Source organism: Chlorocebus sabaeus, chromosome 22 (genome assembly GCF_047675955.1).
Source record: "Chlorocebus sabaeus isolate Y175 chromosome 22, mChlSab1.0.hap1, whole genome shotgun sequence".
NCBI classification, from domain to species: domain Eukaryota; kingdom Metazoa; phylum Chordata; class Mammalia; order Primates; family Cercopithecidae; genus Chlorocebus; species Chlorocebus sabaeus.
Window position 1 is genome coordinate 92,729,256 of NC_132925.1, and position 24,437 is coordinate 92,753,692.

The following is a 24,437-nucleotide window of genomic DNA, read 5'->3' on the forward strand; positions in this document are numbered from 1 at the left end:
TAGCTAATTTTTGTATTTTTAGTAGAGACAGGGTTTCACCATGTTGGCCAGGCTGGTCTTGAACTCCTGACCTCAAGTGATCCGCCCGCCTCGGCCTCCCAAAGTGCTGGGATTACAGGCGTGAACCACTGCACCCAGCCAGTTAACTCTTTCTGTGTGATTCATTGGCTTGTATTAAAGATGAATTTCAGCTTTTATTCATATTTGTTTTTTGAGGCTTATTTGGTATTGGGAGTTTTCCTCTCTCACTTTTTGCTAATGAGGAAAACAAGTGGATAATTTAAAAGATTAACTCAAAGTAATGAATAAAATTACGAATTCAATTGAATACGGTAGTCTTCAACACTGGGCTCTAAAATGTTCAGGTTAGGTCACCTGTCGTAGTTCCAATTTATGGGTTTTGGAAAAAGCAGATTGCTTTAACAGGTGAATATAATACACTTTACGTAGTGTGTCTATTTGGCAGACAAGTAGAGAAACATTTCAGGCATAAATACAGTTGTTAACATTTGGAATTATTGTCTTAACCTTTCCTCACTGATTGGAATTCTGTGGTGACACATTTGAGATTAGCTTTGTTAACAGTCACTTCTTGTTATAAGTGACTTTATTTAAAGAAAATAAGTTAGCTTTACTCACTTGTGTAGTAATTCCACGTTAAAATAAAGTTTCAGCTATTTTGGGGGTGTAAGAATAGTTGATAAGTATGGTCAGGTTATTTTTTTCTAGATTTCATTGGTATACATCGATCAGTAGGATTCTCTGTATGTTTGAGATACTATACTAGTTGAAGATGTGGACTTAAACAAGTGAGAAGGAGTGCTTGTATATCAAGTCTACTCATGCTAGTTCAGGTTAGCATACTTTTCCTAAAGTGCTTTACCTGAATTTTCAGTGTCTTTGGTAAAGCAGTGTATCGCTGATAGCTTTATTGACCACATAAATAACATATATTTATCATCAGTGTTTTTTTTATAATTCACTTGTCTTCATGTGTCCTTGTTCTTAGATGAGAATGCAGCAAATTTCGTAAAATTTTATGGCCTATGTATTTTGCTTTTTCTACATGTCAGTTTTGAGATGTTTACCTCTTTTCCTTTAAGAATTGCTTGAGGCCGGGCGCGGTGGCTCAAGCCTGTAATCCCAGCACTTTGGGAGGCCGAGACGGGCGGATCACGAGGTCAGGAGATCGAGACCATCCTGGCTAACCCCGTGAAACCCCATCTCTACTAAAAAATACAAAAAACTAGCCGGGCGAGGTGGCGGGTGCCTGCAGTCCCAGCTACTCGGGAGGCTGAGGCAGGAGAATGGTGTAAACCTGGGAGGCGGAGCTTGCAGTGAGCTGAGATCCGGCCACTGCACTCCAGCCTGGGTGACAGAGCGAGACTCTGTCTCAAAAAAAAAAAAAGAATTGCTTGAAAAGGCCAGGTGCGGTGGCTCACGCCTATGATCCCAGCACTTTGGGAGGCCAAGGCGGGCAGATCACGAGGTCAGGAGATCGAGACCATCTGGCTAATATGGTGAAATCCCGTCTCTACTAAAAATACAAAAAATTAGCCGGGCGTGGTGGCAGGCACCTGTAGTCCCAGCTACTTGGGAGACTGAGGCAGAATTGCGTGAACCTGGGAGGTGGAGCTTGCAGTGAGCCGAGATTGCGCCACTGCACTCCAGCCTGGGTGACAGAGCAAGACTCTGTCTCAAAAAAAAAAAAAAAAAAAAAAAGAATTGCTTGAAGTGAGGAAGCTGAAAACTAGTACTGTTGTTAAGGAGTTTCTTTGATTCAAAAAGTAATGAGAACATATGATAGGAACGGGAATGTTAGGCCCAGGGGACATTATCTAATAAGGACAAGATGTTGCCTTTGTTTCTTTGAAATTTAAACTCCGTATGGGGAGACAAGAACAATAAATGCAAGTCAAGGCTGTATGTGATTATTAGATTGTAAAGTATATGCTGTAGGAGTTGAGAAGTTTAGTAGTAATATCTGGAAAGGTAAGAAAAGGATAGGAAAAGGCATAATAATGCTGAGTACCTAGTAGACATTCAGATAATTGTCGAAGGAAGGAAAGGCATTAGTGGTCCCTGAGTGAATTAAGATAGATATGGGGGTGATGTGGTATGTGTGTGGTGTGGAGGCTGAGAGGGAGGAAGGTGGTGAAACAACAGCAATACGAAAAATAATTTGATAGCTTTGGCAAGATAAGGGAGTCCCGGTCTCCATAAAAAGGTAAAAAAATGTAGCCAACTGAGGAGACTTGGGTGGGAGGATCTCTTGAACCCAGGAGTTCGAGGCTGCAGTGAGCTATGATCGTGCTACTGCATTCCAGCGTAGACTCTGGGTGGCAGTGGGTAACAGAGCAAGACCCTGTCAAAAAAAGAAAAGAAAGAAAGAAAGATTTTGAACAAGACTATCTGGATTTGAACTTAAAAGAGACCACCATCACTATTGAGATTCCTTCTGGGGAGTACCGTAAAAGTAGCTTAACTAGGTAAGAAAATGATAATCCCAGCACTTTGGGAGGCCAGGGTGGGCAGATCACTTGAGAACAGCTTGGCCAACGTGGTGAAACCCTGTCTCTACTAAAAATACAAAAATTAGCCAGGCTTGCCCAGGCGCGGTGGCTCACGCCTGTAATCCCAGCACTTTGGGAGGCCAAGGCGGGCGAATCACCCGAGTTTGGGAGTTCAAGACCAGCCTGACCAACATGGAGAAACCCCATCTCTCCTAAAAATACAAAATTATCCAGACTTGATGGTACATGCCTGTAATCCCAGCTACTCAGGAGGCTGAGGCAGGAGAATCACTTGAACCCGGGAGGTGGAGGTTGTGGTGAGCCGAGATCGTGCCATTGCACTCCAGCCTGGGCAACAAGAGCAAAACTTTGTCTCAAAATACTACTACTACTACTACTACTACTACTACTACTACTACTACTACTACTAATAAGCCAGGCATGGTGGCTAACACCTATAATCCCAGCTACATGGGAGGCTGAGGCAGGAGATTCGCTTGAACCCAGGAGGTGGAGGTTGCAGTGAGCTGAGATCGTGCCACTGTACTCCAGCCTGGGCGACAGAGTGAGACTTGGTTTCAAAAAAAGAAAGTGATGATACTGTAATCCCAGTACTTTGGGAGACCGAGGCAGGTGGATCACCTGAGGTCAGGAGTTTGAGACCAGCCTGGCCAACATGGCAAAACCCCATCTCTACTAAAAAATAAAATAAAAGAAATTAGCCGGGTGTGGTGGCGGGTGCGGTGGCGGGTGCCTGTAATCTCAACTACTTGGGAGGCTGAGGCAGGAGAATTGCTTGAACCTGGAAGGCAGAGGTTGCAGTGAGCCAAGTTTGCACTATTGCACTCCAGCCTGGGTGACAGCAAGACTCTGTCTCAGAAAAAAAAAAAAAGTGATAATATTGTCAAATGTTTATTGAGAGCTTCCTATCTTCTCAGTAGTGTTTTTGGCAGTTAAATACAGCTGTAAACAAGATAAAACCAAATCTCTGTCCTAAAGAAGCTTGTATTCTAATGGGAGGAAATGGACATTGCATAAAATATTTATAAATAAAAAATAAACAGCCGACCCTCATATTAGGGATCCTAGTCTTCCACTAGGAAGACTGGGCACAGTGGCTCACACCTATAATTCCAGCACTGTGGGTGGCTCAGGTGGGTGGATCACAAGGTCAAGAGATCGAGACCATCCTGGCCAACATGGTGAAACCCTGTCTCTACTAAAAATGCAAAAATTAGCTGGGTGTGGTGGCGGGTGCCTGCAGTCCCAGCTACCTGTGAGGCTGAGGCAGGAGAATTGCTTGAACCCGGGAAGCAGAGTTTGCAGTGAACCGAGATCACACCACTGCACTCCAGCCTGGTGACAGAGCGAGACTCCATCTCAAAAAATAATAATAATAATAATAAAGGCTAGGAATAAAATAAGGTACTACAGTATAGAATGATGGGAGAATCTCAAAGGAAATGATATTTGAGGTGTCATCTTTTTAAAAAAGTTATTTTAGATTCATGGGGTACATGTGCATGTTTGTTACATGGGTATGTTGCATGTTGGTAGGGATTGGGCTTCTAGCGTGCCCATTACCCAAATAGTAGTGAACATTGTACTCATTAGGTAATCTTTTTTTTTTTTTAGATGGATTCTCACTCTGTTGTCCAGGCTGGAGTGCAGTGGTGTCATCTTGGCTCACTGCAACCTCTGCCTCCTGGGTTCAAGTGATTCTTCTGCCTTAGCCTCCCAATAGGTGGGATTACAGGCATCTGCCATCGTGCCTAGCTAATTTTTGTATTTTTGGTAGAGGACGGGGTTTTGGCATGTTGGCCAGGCTGGTCTCGAACTCCTGACCTCAGGTGATCCACCTATCTTGGCCTCCCAAAGTGCTGGCATTATAAGCATGAGCCATGGCACCCGGCCATTAGGTAATTTTTCAACCCACTGCCCCATCTTTTGGAGCCCCAAGTGTTAATTATTTCCGTCTTTATGTCCATGTGTACCCATGGTTTAGCTCCCACTTACAAGTGAGAACATGTAGTATTTGGTCTTCTGTTTCTGAGTTAGTTTACTAAGGACACTGGCCTCCAGCTCCATGCATGTTGCTACAAAGGACTTGATTTTATTCATTTTTATGGCTGTGTGAGGTGTCATTTTATTATCGAGAAGCAGCAGTCTGGTGAAGATCTGGAGGGAATGGTATTCCAAGAAGGAACAGCAGATGAAAAGGCTGTGAGCCAGAAATTATCTAGGAATGTTTGAGGGACAGAGAGAAGGCTAATGTGACTGAAACCTAGAGAATGAGGAAGAAGGACTATGGAAAGAGGTAAGGTCAGAAAGAGGGTAAGCAGATATGTGGAGTGGGCTGTGAGCGGAGAGGGAAAAATTAAGGACAAATGAGGTTTTGATCTGAGCAGTTGGGTAGATGGTAGTGTTACTGTCATAGGAATGACTTGGGGAAGGACTGAATTAGGTATATGGGATAATCGTCATCAGTTCAATTTTGACAATGCTATATTTGAGATAAATAGGTATCCAAGTAGTACCCAAAAGGAAGTCCCTATTAGCTGGGTGGGTGGGAAGAGCCAACAAATGAAATTAAGGAGGAGTAGCAGTGAGGGGAGGAGGAAAAACTGAAGAATGTGGTCTGTGAAAGCCTAGGAAAGAAATCGATCACTAGCTTTAAGATGCCGGTCTAGTAACTTATTTAAAGCTGTTTGGTTAATGAGAATGAATAGAGAAGAGAGAGAGAGACTGGTGATAGAGGAGAGGAAATACATAGAAAATGGAAGTCCTTGAGGCAAGAGGATAGGACACTGAGCAAAGTGGTGGGATCATCAATTGAGAGTGGTCATGGAGATTATGGTGATAGAGATGTGGGGTAGGGGAGTGTGTGAAATAGGCATCTGGGAGAGTAAGGGAACAGATTGGCACAAGCCATAGAGTTAGTAAATGGCAGGGACAGGATTCTGACCTAGGTATCAAAGTTTGATTTTTTTTCTGCATTACATTGCCACCCTAGGCCAGGCGTGGTGGCTCATGCCTGTAATCTCAACACTTGGGAGGCCAAGGCGGACAGATTGTTTGAGTTTAGGAGTTCTGAGACCAGCCTGGGCAACATGGTGAAACCCTGTCTCTACAAAAAATATAAAAATTAGCTGGATGTAAGTGGCGTGTGCCTCTAGTCCCAGCTACTCAGGAGGCTGAGGTGGGAGGATAGCTTGAGCCCAGGAGGCAGAGGTTGCAGTGAGCCAAGATTGTGCCATTGCCTCCAGCCTGGGTGACAGGCAGGTCCTGTCTCAAATTTAGAAAGCCACCCTAACAAGCAAAGTAGTAAATACTAAAGGTGTGTTTTCATAGAGAATCAGAAAAATTGCGACCAGGTGAGCCCAAAAGTGAAGCTTAAAAGAAAGCACCTTACTAGCTTTTCTACTCATGGCAATTATTATTTGTTACCTTGTATTATAGTTATTTGATGTACCTCTGTGGTATGTTACTTCAAGTAAGTATAAAATTCCTGGTGGGGTAGAGACGGTGAACTAACATTTTGCCTTTACAGACCTAGCACTGCTTTTACAAGGTGGATCCTTAAATGATTATTGAACAAATAGCCTCTGATTGATATGAGAAGTGATATTTATAGTTAAGTGTTGCCTTTCTAAAATGTCATTCAGGCAGGGTGCGGTGGCTCACACCTGTAATCCTAGCACTTTGGGAGATCAAGGTGGGTTGATCACTAGAGGTCAGGAATTTGAGACCAGCCTTACCAACATGGTGAAACCCTGTCTCTACTAAAAATACAAAAATCAGCTATGCATGGTGGCACATGCCTGTAATCCCAGTTACTCCAGTGGCTAAGCGAGGAGAATCGCTTGAACTCCGCAGGTGGAGATTGCAGTGAGCCAAGATCGCACCACTGAACTCCAGTCTGGGTACCAGAGTGAGACTCTGTCTCCAAAAAAAAAAAAAAAAAAGTCGTTGAGCAGTCCATCAGCATGGTTGTGTGCTACCGAGATATGTTTTGATGCAGTTTTCACAGTTGCCATAAGCCCTGCTCACTGTTGGTAGTTAGCTAGGACGTCCATTCCCTACCAAAACTCTGGCATAGTGTGGCTCAGGATGTGGCTCAGTGTGTTTAGAAGAGGTTTGAAAATGTGTATGACCATAGTCTGAGCAGAAAGCTAGGTAGATGTGACCTTTTGTGATAAAAGTTAATTTTCTGGCCGGGCGCGGTGTCTCACGCCTGTAATCCCAGCACTTTGGGAGACCGAGGCAGGTGGATCACAAGGTCAGGAGATCAAGACCATCCTGGCAAACATGGTGAAACCCCGTCTCTACTAAAAATACAAAAAATTAGCCGGGCGTTGTGGCGGGCGCCTGTAGTCCCAGCTACTCTGGAGGCTGAGGCAGGAGAACGGCGTGAACCCGGGAGGCAGAGCTTGCAGTCAGCCGAGATCGTATCACTGCACTCCAGCCTGGGCGACAGAGGGAGACTCCCTAAAGTATAATTTAAAAAAAAAGTTTTAATTTTGTAGATTTCTGCCTGATGCATATTTCTAGATCACTGAAGATTGGAAGAAGTTTAACTCTTGAATATATAACACCATAGGTGCTTAAATGTGTAAATGTCAAAGCATGCATGACTTTAACTCATTCATTCCAAACTTTTTTTTCCCCCACAACAGATGCTTCCACCTGTACTTGCTGGGAAGCAGATCAAGGATTTAGAAACCTAAAATTAAAACAAGACTTTAGGTACAGTGTAGGATGGGGCAGCAGGAGCAGTGAAATTCCTCTTGTTTCCTAATGGTGAAGATAATCACTTAGTAATTGAGAAGAGTTCCCTGCCAATATTTCTGTTTCTATCTTGCTTTGGGCGGGGGACACCAAGCACCTTTCTTCTAGGGAGTTAAGGGTACTACTCTCCTGCCTCTGGGCTAGGATATGTTAAAAGCAATGTTAGGAAATACTCTTTGGTTTGTAATTGGTGGCTTCCTTTCTTTTGTTACCAGTTTTCCTGTCTTTAAGTTTTCTCTTCACAATATCATTACCCCTGTAATCTCATACTCCAGGGTCTAGTTTTTATGTAGCTTATTTTTGTCAGTGCTTACCAGAATATAAATTTAGGAAGATTTGAAGAAATGTTTTTCCATCTGAGGCGCTAGGATTTCCAAGGGTCCACATATTCTTTTTTTTGAGACAGGGTCTCACTCTGTTGCCCAGACTGGAGTGCAGTGGTGTAATGTTGGCTCACTGCAACCTCTGCCTCCCGGGTTCAAGCGATTCTCATGCCTCAGCCTCCTGAGTAGCTGGGATTACAGGCATGTGCTACCACGCCTGGCTAATTTTTGTATTTTTAGTAGAGATGGGGTTTCACCATGTTGGCCAGGCTGGTCTCCAACTCCTGGACTCATGTGATCTGCCTGCCTCGACCTCCCAAAGTGCTGGGATTATAGGCGTGAACCACAACGCCTGGCCCCCATATTCTTAAGGGTTGGGGATTCTGTGAGAATTTTTTTTTTTTTTTTTTTTTTTTTTTTTTGTTGAAACGGAGTCTCGCTTTGTCGCCCAGGCTGGAGTGCAGTGGCCGGATCTAGGCTCACTGCAAGCTCTGCCTCCCGGGCTCATGCCGTTCTCCTGCCTCAGCCTCCTGAGTAGCTGGGACTACAGGCGCCTCTGCCGCACCTGGCTAGTTTTTTTGTATTTTTAGTAGAGACGGGGTTTCACCATGTCAGCCAGGATGGTCTTGATCTCCTGACATTGTGATCCGCCCGTCTCGGCCTCCCAAGGTGCTGGGATTACAGGCTTGAGCCACCGCGCCCAGCCTCTGTGAGAATTTTTAACAGCTTTTCATATTTGATTATCTTTAAGTTTAAAAAATAATTACAGAATGGTTTAAAAAATAGAGATTTCCACTGGGTTCAGTTGCTCATGCCTGTAATCCCAGCACTTTTGGAGGCTAAGGCAGGAGGATCGCTTGAGCTCAGGAGTTTGAGACCAACCTGGACCACATAGACCCCTGTGTCTACAAAAAATATATATTAAAATATATTTTTTAAAACACAGAGATTTCCTGTATACCCTTCACCCAGATTCCCTAGATGAGAACATTTTACCGCATTTGTTTTGTCATTCTCTCTTTGTATACATATATATACACATCATTACTTTTTTCCTGGAATGCTGGAAATTTGCAGACACGATGCCTCTTTACTCCTATATCTCAAATGTATATTTCCTAAAAACATTACAGTGATCAAATTCAGGAAATTAACATTGATACAATATTATTTTCTAACCTACAGACCTTAAAAATTATTTTGACAAGTTTTAAGTTTAAAATTCTCTGCAATGACAGTTTTCAAATGAAATAAATTTTAATAGGCTAATTTTTGTTTTCTGTCAGAATTCTTGAACTGTGATCTATTCTTATATCTGACAGTGTTTTTCTTTAAATGAGGCCTATACTTCACTCAAGTGTAAGAAACACTGTATTTTAGTTTTCGTAATAAATCTTTAGGTAGGAGTGAGTTTTTGAAGTCTTTGCTTATTAAAATCAAGATAAAGTAAAAAGCTATTTCTGATTTGTAGTTAGGAAATTCAGTGGAAGGTCTGGAGTGAGACCTAGGATCTCACTTTTGGCTGTCCACCTTGAGGACAGGAATACTCTCTGTCTTGTCTTAGTTAAGTTCTTATCCAGATTCTTAAATATTTTTGATGACAAGGAAACTTAAGTATCCTGTGCAGTGACACATGTAGTTTTGTTTTTGTTTGAGACAGAGTCTCCCTCTGTCTTCTAGGCTGGAGTGCCGTGGCACAATCTCTGCTCACTGTAACTTCCACATCTTGGGCTCAGGGGATCCTCCTGCTTCAGCCTCCCAAGTAGCTGAGACTATAGGCATATACCACCACACCTGGCTAGTTTTTGTAGTTTTGTAGTAGACTTTGTCTCAGAAAAAAAATTAGCCCATTGTGGTGGCTCACACCTGTAGTCCCAGCTACTCAGGAGGCTGAGGCAGAAAGATCACTTGAGTTTGGAAGGTCGAGGCATCAGTGAGCCAAGATTGCGCCACTGGACTCCAGCCTGGAAGATAGAATGAGACCCTGTCTCAAAAAAAAAAAAAAAAAAAAAAAAAAAGTACTAAAAATGAGTTAAAAGCTGTCATTCTGTAACTTCTATTTGTTGATCCCAGTTCCGACTTTCAGAATTGCACAAAATAAGATTATTTTATCTTCTAAGCTTTCTGATAGTTTGAAATAAACCACTATGGTCCTGTAAATCTTTTTTCTTCTAAGGTAGATAAAAATACTTCTATTTAGCTTTAACCATTTCTTGTGTGACATGATATCCAGAATAGATTTCTTTACTATCCAACTTGTTTGTATTTATTAATACGCTTGATAGGGCCAAACTGCTCTTATTTATCGGGCTTCCCTTTGTAAGTCTTACTTCTAATGTCCTAGCCTAGAGATTGGTTGGTTGGTTTTTTTTTTTAAGTCATGTCATTCTTTGGTTCCTTGAGCTTGCCATGACTAAAACTCTTAACTAAGTCTTTTTCCATATATACCGTGTGTCCTAATAGAGATTTATCTTCATGTTGATATGAATTCTTTAAATATAATTCCATCAGCAAGCTGCAGACTTGCCCACTTTACTATGTTTTTGACAGATAACTGGCTAACATCCTTTTTTTTTTTTTCCCTCTGTAGTAGTTTTTCAGAAGAAGAAATAGGCTATTCTAGCATGATCTCATCCTGTGGAGTTAAATACTTGTTTTCATATGCTTCCTTATTTTTTATGGTAGGGAGTACAGGAGGTTTAATACTCTTAACTTCTTGTTTCCATACCTTTGTTTCATCAACCTTTCTTCAAAAACTCTCTTCTTTGCTCTTGATATTATTTACCAAAACAAGTGTTCTTATGTTAAAAACATTTGTAGCCAGTTCTTGCTGTTAATTGTGGTCTCACAGTTGTATTAATTTCTTCAAAAAGGTCCTGCCCTCTTACTGCTGCAGCAGTCTACTCTTCCTGGCCATGGCTAGGTCTCCTACCTAGGAAGACTCTCCTGGAAATGATGTACTTCAACTCTAAAATAATACTCTGACCATAATTTCCAGTTCTTCCACCTTATTGACCCTTCTGCCTCTCTTCCTAGTTTCTACCAAATCCACTCTTTGAAGCCCTCAGTATCTTGTCCCTACCCTGTTGAGTTTATCAGCTTTTACTCCCTGTCTATTATTTAGGGATCTTTAGGTCAGTCATTTTAATATTTTTGAGAAATCAGTTCTCTCAACTTCTTGCCTTCTACCCCTCTTGTCCCGCCCATCTTGCTGGATTAATTCACTAGTTGTTGCCTCTGATGGCTTAATCACTTCAACAAAAATAGAATAAGTATGCTAATAAGCTCAATTATAAATTAGTAATGTCCAACTTTGGGCAGCAACATTGAGGATTACAGTCTACTTCCGTTTCTGTTACCTACACTTGAATTTTCTTTGTCTTTTACCCTGTCTCTTCTCCTAGCTTTCAGGGGAAAGAAATTAGTTCTGGGGGAACTAATTATGTCAGAAAAGTAGAGACCAAGAGTATGCTTGCTTTATTTTGAAACTAATATATCTTCACTTATCTATAGCTCCTTCTCTATTTTTCTTTTCTTTTCTTTCTTTCTTTTTTTTTTTTTTTTTTTGAGACAGAGTCTCGCTGCATCCCCCAGGCTGGAGTGCAGTGGCGCGATCTCCACTCACTGCAAGCTTCGCCTTCCGGGTTCACACCATTCTCCTGCCTCAGCCTCCTGAGTAGCTGGGACTGCAGGCGCCCACCACCGTGCCCGGCTAATTTTTTGCATTTTTAGTAGAGACGGGGTTTCACCATGGTCTCGATCTCCTGACCTTGTGATCCGCCCGCCTCGGCCTCCCAAAGTGCTGGGATTACAGGCGTGAGCCACCGCGCCCGGCCTTTTTTTTTTTTTTTTATTGAGGCGGAGTCTCACTCTGTCGCCCAGGCTGGAGTGCAGTGGCGTGATCTCACTGCAACCTCCCAGGTTCAAGCGATTCTCCTGCCTCAGCCTCCCAAGTAACTGGGATTACAGGCACCTGCCATCATGCCTGACTAATTTTTGTATTTTTGTAGAGATGGGGTTTCACCATGTTGGACAGGCTGGTCTTGAACTCCTAACCTCAGGTGATCCGCCCGCCTCAGCCTCCCAAAGTGCTGGCATTACAGGCTTGAGCCACTGCACCCAGCCTGTGTCTCCTTCTCTTGAGATCACTTCCTCAATCTAATTTAGTGATTCTATAATTTTTCTGTCATCTAAACAACTTGTCTGCTCACCAGCTCTATGATGAGGGAGGGTAGCAAGATACAGAATGGCTTATATGTTTTTAAAAAGAAAAACAATGATCTCTGTTTAAAAACCACACCCAAGTGCATGCACAAATGAGTGCAGAAAGCTCTGTAGATCGAAGTGTTAACAGTAGTTGTCTCTGGAAAGTTGGATTGTGGACTTTTCCTTTTGCGTGTTTGTAATTTGATTTTTATCTATTAACATTAAATGCTTTTAATGATGAGAAAATTTCCCTCCAAATTTCTGATTGTGCGTATATTCTTTTATTATAAACATTTTATTTTATCAAGTTCTGGGAAATGTCATTTCATTTCTTTTCTTTTTTTTTTTAAACACCTCCCCCTCCCGTCTTGTCATTTCTGTCAAACAATTCTTTGATTTCTAAAATGGACCTTCATTATGCTCCCTTCCCTCCCAACTCCACAAATTTACAATATAACCTGAGCCTATTTTTGTCATATTTTGTCAGGATTATTCTTTTCATCTGCCTGTCCAAAATAGAACTGCTGAAGTTTAAGAAAGTGTTCTGGTCACCTTTGTATTTCCAGCATTTCGTATGTGTGCCTACTATGCAGATAAGCCTGTGGTTGGACATCTCCTGGTACCTTCTGTCTTCTTGAAAAAATTTCAAATGATACTAATTTAAATCTAAGATACCATAGGTTTTAATATGCCATCGATTGTAAGAAAATGATTATTTTATGAACGTTGAGAAGTGAAAAAATTTTTCAGTTAAAACTGTGATACCATTGATAGCATGCATCCTGTGGGCAAAATGTATATCATAGAATTGATGAAGTACAGTAGTGCTAACATCACATTTATGAGGTTTTTAGTGGTTTTGGAGTAGAAAAAAATGGTTAATTTTGGCACTGCTTCAGATCTCATTCATATATTATCAGCTTACTGCCCCCACCCCCCGATCATTACTTGGTTTTGTATGGCTACCACAGACACTGGTGAATGGAATGAATTATGGTGAAGTTAGGCCTACATTTGGGGAAAAGGGCTTTGTGTGTTTCCTTTCAGGAACATTGAAAACAGATTGTTGTATTCCAGTCTTGCCACATAGCCCAATGAGTGACTAGCTGAAAATACAAATCTCGCTGTCATGTCCTTTTGTAACTTCCTTTTCTCCAAGTAGACAGTCCCTTAGTTATGCCTTGATGTGCTAGTGTACACCAGACTTGTGGCTTTTGATTTCTCTTAGTCAGTGTGATTACCTTTGTTAGAACATAACCCAGAGAGCTGCACACTGTGTTATGGAGCAGATGCATTGTACTGTGGAATAGTCTTGCCTTTGGGACTGTTGAACAGATACCAAAAGAGATTGAGAAGCATTGATCCATAAGATGAAATATGATTCTTCTCATGAGAAACCTGACCACTGCCTCCTACTCCATCTTATTGTTGGCTTCTTTCTGCCTTACACCTTATATTCAGGTAATACTGAATGGTTTATAGATTCTTTACACATATTATTCTGTGTTATTTTGTGTGTTTGTGTGTGTGATGGGTTTTCACTCAGTTGCTCAGACTGGAGTGCAGTGGCATGATCTTGGCTCAATGCAATTTCTGTCTCCCAGGTTCAGGCAATCCTCCCAACTTAGCCTTCCTTTTAAAAATTATTTTTTATTTTTTATTTTTATTTTTTTTGAGAAAGAGTTTTGGTCTTGTTGCCCAGACTGGAGTACAATGGCACAACCTTGGCTCACTGCAACCTCCACTTCCCGGGTTCAAGTGATTCTCCTATCTCAGCCTCCCAAGTAGCTGAGATTACAGGCACGCACCACCATGCTCGGCTAATTTTGTCTTTTTAGTAGAGATGGGGTTTCACCATGTTGGCTAGGCTGGTCTTGAGCTCCTGACCTCAGGTGATCCGCCTGCCTCGGCCTCCCAAAGTGCTGGGATTACAGGCATGAGCCACCGCACCTGGCCTAAAAATTATTTTTAAGAGAGACGAGGTTTTGCTATGTTACCCAGGATGGTCTCGAACTCCTGAACTCAAGTGATCCTCGCAACTTAGCCTCTTAAAGTGTTGGGATTACAAGCGTGGGCCACTATGCCCAGCCTTATTTTATGTGTTAATCTCTGACTCTGCCTGGGATCTTCCCACAAATGTATTCTTCAAAAACGAATCCTCTCTTCAGGAATTTTTTTTTTAAAAGACAGCCATCACCACAACTGGAGTGCAGTGGTGTGATCATGGCTACCTGCAGCCTCGACTTCCTGGGGTCAGGTGATCCTCCCACCTCAGCCTCCCAGGTAGCTAGGACTACAAGTGCACGCCACCATGCCTGACTATTTTTTTGTATTTTTTATAGAGACGAGGTTTCACCATATTGCCCAGTCTGGTCTCAATCGCCTGGGCTCAAGCCATCAGCTGGCCTCAGCCTCCTGAAGTCCTGGGATTACAGATGTGAGCCACCACACCTGGGCAGGAAAAATTCTTTGCATTCCTATTTTCCCACTAAACTGAGTTGCATATCATCCTCTTTGCTGCCTCACTATACATATTTTTATTCTTACATTTACTCCATTATGTTGGAATTACTTTTGTTACAAGTTTCTTTTTTGTAACTTACAGGAAGCTGAACTTTTTGAGGGCAGGGATGCTGCTTTATTCAAATTTGGTCTCCAGGACTTAGCATAGTATGTGGCACTATCTTGAGTAAATATGTGTTAAACTAAATGTAACTGAGTCTGAAGGAATGGACAATCCATATAGAATATACTTGTAGGTAGTAAGTATCCTAAGTTTTAATACAAATAACTATTATTTCAATTGTTTTTAAGTATTTATGATTTCTTTTTATTCTTTTGCATGTTTTCTTGGCTGAATGGAAATAGAGAAGAAGAAAATGAGGTAAGTATAATTTAACTAGTCATTCGATGATTATGACACTGACCACTAAACACATTTTAGAAATTGGGTAAAAGCTGAAAATACTCAAAATGTAGCTATCATTTTGAATGTCAAATGAAGTAATAGTTTTTAATTTTGTTTTTAGAGCCATGGTAACTTATCCCAGTGAGGGATGTTGTGTATCTCAAAAAAAATGGTTTTTAAACTTTAGAGCTTCAAGAGATTTAGGAAAGGTAGAGAAAGTTGGAAGTTCTAAAAATATCTTTTACTTGTTTTTTATGTATTGAGCTTCCATTTAAGATTTAACTTGAAAAGTGGATTCTGTTTCTTAAAAGTATTTGGCTCATGCCTGTAATCCCAACACTGGGAAGCTGAGGCAGGTGGATCACTTGAGGTCAGGAGTTTGAGACCAGCCTAGCCAACATGGTGAAACCCCATCTCTACTAAAAATAAGAAAATTAGCCAGACGTGGTGGCTTAGTCCCAGCTACTCAGGAGGCTGAGGCAGGAGAATTGCTTGAACTGGGGAGGAAGAGGTTGCAGTGAGCCAAGATGGTGCCCCTGCGCTTCAGCCTGGGCAACAGAGCAAGACAATTGTCTCAAAAAAATAAAGTATTTGGAATTCACTGCTCCATGATAATACATGTGAAAGTATTTACTTTCCAACTTGAATGACTACTATGCAATTTTGAAAACTGATTGCAGATTTTACTGTGTTGAAAGGGAAGTTATTCTCTTAAATAGCCGAAGTGGATTGAAGAACATGAATTAGAAGAATTTTGCATATGGAAAGTATACCACCATCTTTAATTTAGGATTGAGTTTGTTGCTGTAGATTTTTCTGATGCTCTTTCTACAACCTATGTTATGTCTTGAACTTCCAAAGCTCACCATTTCCTTTGGTGATTTGGCAAACATGGAGGAAGTAGTCTTCTTAGGTTTGTACCTTGTAATTGTTGCTCATAGAGCAGTATTATTACCTGAGGGTGGGGAAACCCAGGCAGAGACAGTGATGTGTGCCAAGGCAGAGAACTCTCCAGGAAGGCAGAAGGCCTGGTCCTCATTCAGTTGCCTCATCTGTAAAACAAGTAAGTTGGGAAATTCCTCTATATCAGTGGTTTCCCAAACCTGGGACATTGATTAGAATTGCCTGTACTGCTTTTTTTTTTTTAAAAAAAAACAAAAACTTCAGAACACGCCAAAAAACAAACCCTTGCCTCATCTTAGAGCTCAATAGCTCCAGTTGATATTTGATATTTCCTAGAGTGTGGGTCACAGATGAATATTATTTTTTTACTTTTAAAGTTTTTTATTTTTTTGAGACAGAGTCTTGCTCTGTTGCCCAGGTTGGAGTTCTGTGGTGCCATCTTGGCTCACTGCAACCTCTGCCTCCCGGGTTCCAGTGATTCTCCCACCTCAGCCTCCCAAGTAGTTGGGGTTACAGGCGCATGCTGCCACACCCTGCTAATTTTTGTATTTTTAGTTGAAATGGAGTTTCATTATGTTGACCAGGCTGGTGTCTAACTCCTGACCTCAAGTGATCCTCCTGCCTCGGCCTCCCAAGGTGCCGGGGTTATAGGGGTGAGCCACCGTGCTCGACCCAGATGAGTATTTTTACTGTGCACTCAATGTGATGCCAGGAGACCACTGGTCTTGATGACCTCCGACTTTTCATCTCTGATAGAACACAAGAACAAACCATATTGAGTACTGAGATGTTAGATATTGCCCTTTATACAAATGTCCTTTGAACATGTGTCAGGTTTTTTAAAAATTCTTTTTAAAAAATGCTACCTGGAAAATAGTTATAAAACTGAAAAAAATTTATGTAAGAGAAAGAATGGGAAAATTAGGTAATTGTTGAAGCTAGGAGTGGATACTTAGGGATTTATTGTACCATTTTCTATACCTTTGACTGTGTTTGAAAATTTTCGTAATAAAGATATATATAGCTTAGTGAAATTCATACTATTTGTTATTAAAAAGGGCTTTTCATTTCTCCTGTACACATTTTAAACTGTGCAGTCCATTTGAAAGTAACTATTTATTGTAGTAGTAATTGCTTATTTTGTTCATTTGTAGGCAAAGATTGAAAATGTGCAGAAAACAGGTTTCATCAAAGGACCAATGTTCAAAGGTGTTGCTTCTAGTCGATTTTTGCCCAAAGGCACCAAGACAAAAGTTAATTTGGAAGAACAGGGACGACAGAAGGTGTCATTCAGCTTCAGCCTTACAAAGAAAACTTTGCAGAATAGGTTTCTCACTGCACTTGGCAATGAAAAGCAAAGTGATACTCCAAACCCTCCAGCTGTACCTCTTCAGGTAGACTCAACTCCTAAAATGAAAATGGAAATTGGTGATACCTTATCTACTGCAGAAGAATCTTCCCCACCAAAGTCAAGGGTGGAATTGGGCAAAATTCATTTTAAGAAACACCTGCTTCATGTAACATCCAGGCCATTGCTGGTTACTACCACAGCAGTAGCATCTCCACCTACTCATGCAGCACCACTACCAGCAGTGATAGCAGAATCAACAACTGTAGACTCACCACCCTCATCTCCACCTCCACCGCCTCCACCTGCCCAAGCCACAACACCCTCATCACCAGCACCAATAACAGAGCCAGTGGCCTTGCCACATACACCAGTAACAGTTCTAATGGCAGCACCAGTACCCTTACCAGTAGATGTAGCAGTTAGATCTCTGAAAGAACCACCAATTATAATTGTACCAGAATCTTTAGAAGCAGATACTAAGCAGGACACTGTATCTAATAGTTCAGAAGAACACATAACTCAAATATTGAATGAGCAAGCAGATATTTCCTCAAAAAAAGAAGATTCCCATATTGGGAAGGATGAAGAAATTCCAGATAGTTCTAAGATTAGTCTGAGCTGTAAAAAAACAGGTTCTAAGAAGAAATCCTCACAATCTGAAGGCACCTTTCTTGGTTCAGAATCTGATGAAGATTCTGTACGGACTTCTTCAAGTCAAAGATCACATGATTTAAAATTTTCAGCAAGCATTGAAAGGGAAAGAGATTTTAAAAAGAGCTCAGCACCTTTAAAAAGTGAGGATCTAGGGAAATCTTCACGATCTAAAACAGAGAGAGATGATAAATATTTTAGCTATTCAAAACTTGAAAGAGATACTCGGTATGTATCTTCCCGATGTAGATCAGAAAGAGAGCGACGGCGGAGCAGATCTCATTCTAGGTCTGAGAGAGGCCCTAGAACTAATTTATCCTATTCCAGGTCAGAACGATCTCATTATTATGACTCTGATCGTCGCTACCATAGGAGCTCCCCTTATCGAGAGAGGACACGCTATTCTCGGCCATACACAGATAACAGAGCACGAGAGAGTTCTGACTCAGAAGAAGAGTATAAGAAGACATACTCAAGGCGTACCTCATCTCATTCCTCTTCTTACAGAGACCTAAGGACATCATCCTATTCTAAATCTGATCGGGACTGTAAAACTGAGACCTCTTACTTAGAGATGGAAAGAAGAGGCAAGTATTCTTCAAAACTAGAAAGAGAATCTAAAAGGACTTCAGAAAATGAAGCAGTTAAAAGATGTTGTTCTCCCCCTAATGAACTGGGATTCCGACGAGGGTCATCATATTCTAAGCACGACAGTAGTGCTTCCCGTTATAAATCTACCCTTTCAAAACCTATACCCAAGTCTGATAAATTTAAAAATTCTTTCTGTTGTACAGAATTAAATGAAGAAATCAAACAGTCTCATTCTTTTAGTTTACAGACACCTTGTTCAAAAGGTAGTGAATTAAGAATGATTAATAAAAACCCTGAAAGAGAAAAGGCTGGGTCTCCAGCTCCATCAAATCGATTAAATGATTCACCTACTTTAAAAAAGCTAGATGAATTTCCTATTTTTAAGTCTGAATTTATAACACATGATAGCCATGATAGTATTAAGGAATTAGACTCTTTATCTAAAGTGAGGAATGATCAATTAAGAAGTTTTTGTCCCATAGAATTAAATATAAATGGATCTCCTGGGGCAGAATCTGATTTAGCAACATTTTGCACTTCTAAAACTGATGCTGTTTTAATGACTTCTGATGATAGTGTGACTGGATCGGAAGTATCCCCTTTGGTCAAAGCATGCATGCTTTCATCAAATGGATTTCAGAATATTAGTAGATGCAAAGGAAAAGACTTGGATGATACACGTATGCTGCATAAGAAGTCAGAAAGCCCATTTAGAGAAACAGAACCTCTGGTGTCACCACACCAAGATAAACTCATGTCTTTGCAAGTTATGACTATAGATTATTCCAAAACTGTAGTTAAAGAACCAGTTGATACGAGGGTTTCTTGCTGCAAAACCAAAGATTCAGACATATACTGTACTTCAAATGATAGCAACAACCCTTCTTTGTGTAACTCCGAAGCTGAAAATATAGAACCTTCGGTTATGAAGATTTCTTCAAATAGCTTTATGAATGTGCATTTGGAATCAAAACCAGTTATATGTGATAGTAGAAATTTGACAGATCACTCAAAATTTGCATGTGAAGAATATAAGCAGAGCATCGGTAGCACTAGTTCAGCTTCTGTTAATCATTTTGATGATTTATATCAGCCTATTGGGAGTTCAGATATTGCTTCATCTCTTCAGAGTCTTCCACCAGGAATAAAGGTGGACAGTCTAACTCTCTTGAAATGTGGAGAGAACACATCTCCAGTTCTGGATGCAGTGCTAAAGAGTAGAAAAAGTTCGGAGTTTTTAAAGCATGCAGGGAAAGAAACAGTAGTAGAAGTAGGTAGTGACCTTCCTGATTCAGGAAAGGGATTTGCTTCCAGGGAGAACAGGCGTAATAATGGGTTATCTGGGAAATGTTTGCAAGAGGCTCAAGAAGAAGGGAATTCCATATTGCCTGATAGAAGAGGAAGACCAGAAATCTCTTTACAGGAAAGAGGAGAAGGAGGACGTGTGCATACTTCTGATGACTCAGAAGTTGTATTTTCTTCTTGTGATTTGAATTTAACCATGGAAGACAGTGATGGTGTAACTTACGCATTAAAGTGTGACAGTAGTGGTCATGCCCCAGAAATTGTGTCTACTGTCCATGAAGATTATTCTGACTCTTCTGAAAGTTCAAGTGATGAAAGTGATTCAGAAGATACAGATTCAGATGATAGCAGTATTCCAAGAAACCGTCTCCAGTCTGTTGTGGTTGTGCCAAAGAATTCTACTTTGCCCGTGGAAGAAACAAGTCCTTGTTCTTCTCGGAGCAGTCAAAGTTATAGACACTATTCTGACCATTGGGAAGATGAAAGATTGGAGTCAAGGAGACATTCATATGAGGAAAAATTTGAAAGTATAGCAAATAAAGCCTGTCCTCAAACTGATAAGTTTTTCCTTCATAAAGGAGCAGAGAAGAATCCAGAAATTTCTTTTACACAGTCCAATAGAAAACAAATAGATAACCACCTGCCTGAACTTTCTCATCCTCAGAGTGATGGGGTTGATAGTACAAGTCATACAGATGTGAAATCTGACTCTCTGGGTCACCCAAATTCAGAGGAAACTGTGAAAGCCAAAATATCTTCTAGGCAGCAAGAGGAGCTGCCAATTTATTCTTCTGATTTTGAAGATGTCCCAAATAAGTCTTGGCAACAGACCACTTTCCAAAACAGGCCAGATAGTAGACTGGGAAAAACAGAATTGAGTTTTTCTTCCTCTTGTGAGATATCACGTGTGGATGGCTTGCACTCATCAGAAGAGCTCAGAAACTTAGGTTGGGACTTCTCTCAAGAAAAGCCTTCTACCACATATCAGCAACCTGACAGTAGCTATGGAACTTGTGGTGGACACAAGTATCAGCAAAATGCAGAACAGTATGGTGGGACACGTGATTACTGGCAAGGCAATGGTTACTGGGATCCAAGATCAGGTAGACCTCCTGGAACTGGGGTTGTGTATGATCGAACTCAAGGACAAGTACCAGATTCCCTAACAGATGATCGTGAAGAAGAGGAGAATTGGGATCAACAGGATGGATCCCATTTTTCAGACCAGTCCAATAAGTATCTTCTATCCCTTCAGAAAGACAAGGGGTCAGTGCAAGCACCTGAAATAAGCAGCAATTCCATTAAGGACACTTTAGCTGTGAATGAAAAGAAAGAGTTTTCAAAAAACTTAGAAAAAAATGATATCAAAGATAGAGGGCCTCTTAAAAAAAGGAGGCAGGAAATAGAGAGTGATTCTGAAAGTGATGGTGAGCTTCAGGACAGAAAGAAAGTTAGAGTGGAGGTAGAGCAGGGAGAGACATCAGTGCCACCAGGCTCAGCACTGGTTGGGCCCTCCTGTGTCATGGATGACTTCAGGGACCCACAGCGATGGAAGGAATGTGCCAAGCAAGGGAAAATGCCTTGTTACTTTGATCTTATTGAAGAAAATGTTTATTTAACAGAAAGGTAAGTCTAATTAATGCTTGCTTGACAAATTTTAACTCTTTTTTTGTTGTTGTAAGAAAAAGCCTTTAAACAATTTAGACTGCATGAGATAAAACACATGAAAGAGTTGTGGGATAAAATAAATTTAAAAGCCTAAAAATGTGTTTTTACCTATTTAGATTTGATAGTATAGATTGCTTTCCCCATTTTTCCACTCCAGGAAAGGGAAAGGAGGTGTCTAGTTTTTTTCTCTTATTACTTATTCGATTTTCAAGGTATAATTTAGGCTAGCCCAATTTTTCTGTAATTCCTTTTACATGTGAAAGTGTGACCAAAAAAAAAAAGAATAAAACCCCCAGCAAAATAATCTGTTCTTAGAGAAGAAAAGTGGTTACAGTGGCTTTTATTTTCTTACTTTTTTGTTGTTAAAAAAAAGAAAAAGCTTTTAAACAATTCAGTGTGTATGAGATTAAACACATGAAAGAGTTGTGGGATAAAGTAAATTTAAAAGCCTAAAAAAGTGTTTTTACCTATTTAGATTTGATAGTATAGATTCCTTTCCCCATTTTCCCTCTCCCCAGGAAAGGAGATGTCTATTTTTTTTTTTCTTTTATTACTTATTTGGTTTTCAAGGTATAATTTAGGCTAGCCCAGTTTTTCTGTAATTCCTTTTACATGTGAAAGTGTGACCAAAAAAATAGAATAAAACCCCAGCAAAATAATCTGTACTTAGAGAAGAAAAAAGTGGTTACATTGGATTTTATTTTCAAAAGTGTGCAGAATGAAGTATCTTTGGGTACTGTGTTAGTCCATTTTCATGCTGCTGATAAAGACATACCCGAGACTGGGAAGTAAAAGAGGTTTAATTGGACTTGCAGTTCCACATGGCTGGGGAGGCCTCAGAATTGTGGCAGGAGGCAAAAGGGACTTCTTACATGGTGGTGGCAAGAGAAAAGGAGGAAGAAGCAAAAGTGAAAACCCCTGATAAACCCATCAGATCTTGTGTGACATATTCACCATCACAAGAATAACACAGGATAGGCCGGCCCCCATGATTCAATTACCTCCTCCTGGGACCCTCCCACAACACGTGGGAATTCTGGGAGATACAATTCAAGTTGAGTTTGGGTGGGGAAATAGCCAAATCGTATCAGATACTTATAAAGTTAGAACTAGACTAGAACATAATTTTCTTCTCTCATTTTTTTTAGATTATTGTTACTAGATTAAATTTGGCAATAGTGTAATAAATATTTTAGAAATGATAAAGTGGTTTATCGAAAAATCCCTAACATGAAACAAATTATAATGAGAATACGAGTAATGAAAACATAGTCCTCTAGAGCAGGGCTTCTCAGTCTGTTTTAACTTTAACCTGTCCTTGATAATTTCCTTTTTCCTGATGTAAATGTATGCCTCTTGTGCTTAAAAAACCAAAACAAAAAGTATTCTACCCACTTACTCTCCTTTTCTGGAAGTTTTCCTGCTAGTTGGGAATCAACCTAACCATTGTACCTTTAAGCATCAAAATGTTATTAAATCAAGTTTTTCACTGTGTATAAGGTAAAAACTTAATTTTAAAGGTAGGTCCTACCAGAAATTTTTTTTTCTATTAAAAACTAACCTTTTAACAGAGAGCCTTTTATAGTTACTTTCATTTATATCTAGTTATAAATTAGGTTTACATTTAAAATATTCAATATTTTAAGTAAGTACCCCTTAGGAATTGTGTGAGTTGACTAATGGAACTTACAAGATCTTTGTAAAAGAATATAAATAAAACTAATCAGTCCAATTCTGACTTTTCTTTAGCATTGAGAATCTCATATATATAAAACTGTGCACATAGATTTGGTTAGGAGAGGCATAAGAGGGCTTCCACCACTTTGCAGTGGGAAGGATTTATATATATTCAATTTTTTTTTTTTTGAGACAGAGTCTCACTTCGTCGGCCAGGGTGGAGCGCAGTGGCGTAATCTTGGCTCACTGCAACCTCTGCTGGGCGCCACCATGCCCAGCTAATTTTTGTATTTTTAGTAGAAATGGGTTTCACCATGTTGGCCAGGCTAGTCTCGAACTCGTGACCTCAGGTGATCTGCCCATCTTGGCCTCCCGAAGTACTGGGATTACAGGTGTGAGCTACTACACCCGGCCTATATATTCAGAATTTTGAAGTGCCTGTTATATGCTAGGCATTTAGGAGCCACTAAGAAGGCAAACTCTTATAAGAAATAATATGAATATAATGAAAAAATTTTTCTTATGTTTAATGGAGAAGGGCTTACCTGCCAAAATCTATGCCCATTAGTCCTATTCCAGCCTTCTAGAGCAATACAAAATAAAGCTGCTGCTGATTCTCCAAAATTGTAGCTAAGTACTTCTAAATAGATAATTTTGTTTAGTTGTCTTCAGGCTAAGCATATTCATATACTCATTAACGAATTATGTCTTTAATCAAGAGGAATCATTCTTTTCACCTAAACTTAGTTAAAACTATCATAACACTCTTTAGGCACTTTATAAAATTGGCACTAGAATAGAACATATGTTGAAGATTAAAGCAGATTAGAGATAGCCATTTAGAGCAGCTATGCTGTTTCCTGTTTGATAGTCAAAGAGTGATTTATAGTTCTTATAGTTCCCTAATCTTAAAAACATCTGAACAGATCTTTTTCGACCATCTTTGTTTTTTGTTTTTGTTTTTGTTTAGACCAGGGTAAAAGACTAGTTCATCAGCAAAAATGCCAGTAAATAATCACATTTTCACTTTTGCTTTGCAACTCTGGTGTGGGTTATTATGAACCCAATCAAATTTTAGCAGTTTATGTTCTCCTCCAAAATAAATCTGTCTGCATGGAGAAAGTTTAGCCCTCTTAAACTTTTACCTGATTGTTCTGTAATTACACTTCATTTAAAAAATTCAATCTGCTTTTAAACAAAATTTACGCAAATGTGATGTTACCGAAAGATACTGTAAAATATTGGATTTAGAACTCACTCATTTTTTTAGAAACCACTTTTCTCCCTTAATTTTCTATCTCAACTATTATTTGCTCATCCGTGAGGTCTGATTCTTAAACTTAACTTTAACCAGCTATGTCACTATTTGAAATGCATGCGTTTTCGTATTTTTCCCAGAACCTAGTATGACTTTAACACTTGAAACTGTTCAGAATCCAAGGCTTAGCTGACCTGGACTAGGAAATAAGGACTGAGTTCCAGAATGATTGGTTTTGAACTCATCTCATCTTCCCCCATTTGCCAAGGTTAAGTTTGCCCTTCTCATGTTTTTT

The 24,437-nt window shown here is 40.2% G+C and overlaps 1 protein-coding gene across 4 annotated transcripts in view; it reads left to right on the forward strand.

Moving 5' to 3' along the window:
• Positions 1 to 24,437, forward strand: part of SETD2 (SET domain containing 2, histone lysine methyltransferase) — a 149,764-nt gene that overhangs the window by 23,940 nt on the left and 101,387 nt on the right. For all 4 annotated transcript variants that reach the window (XR_012090645.1, XM_007984044.3, XM_073010265.1 and 1 more), the window contains exons 2-3: positions 14,699 to 14,714; positions 16,796 to 21,165. Coding sequence is in view for 3 of the 4 variants with exons in the window: in XM_007984044.3 (XP_007982235.3) it covers positions 14,699 to 14,714; positions 16,796 to 21,165 (4,386 nt within the window). In the remaining variant the exon portion in view is untranslated. The remainder of the gene's footprint in view (positions 1 to 14,698; positions 14,715 to 16,795; positions 21,166 to 24,437) is intronic.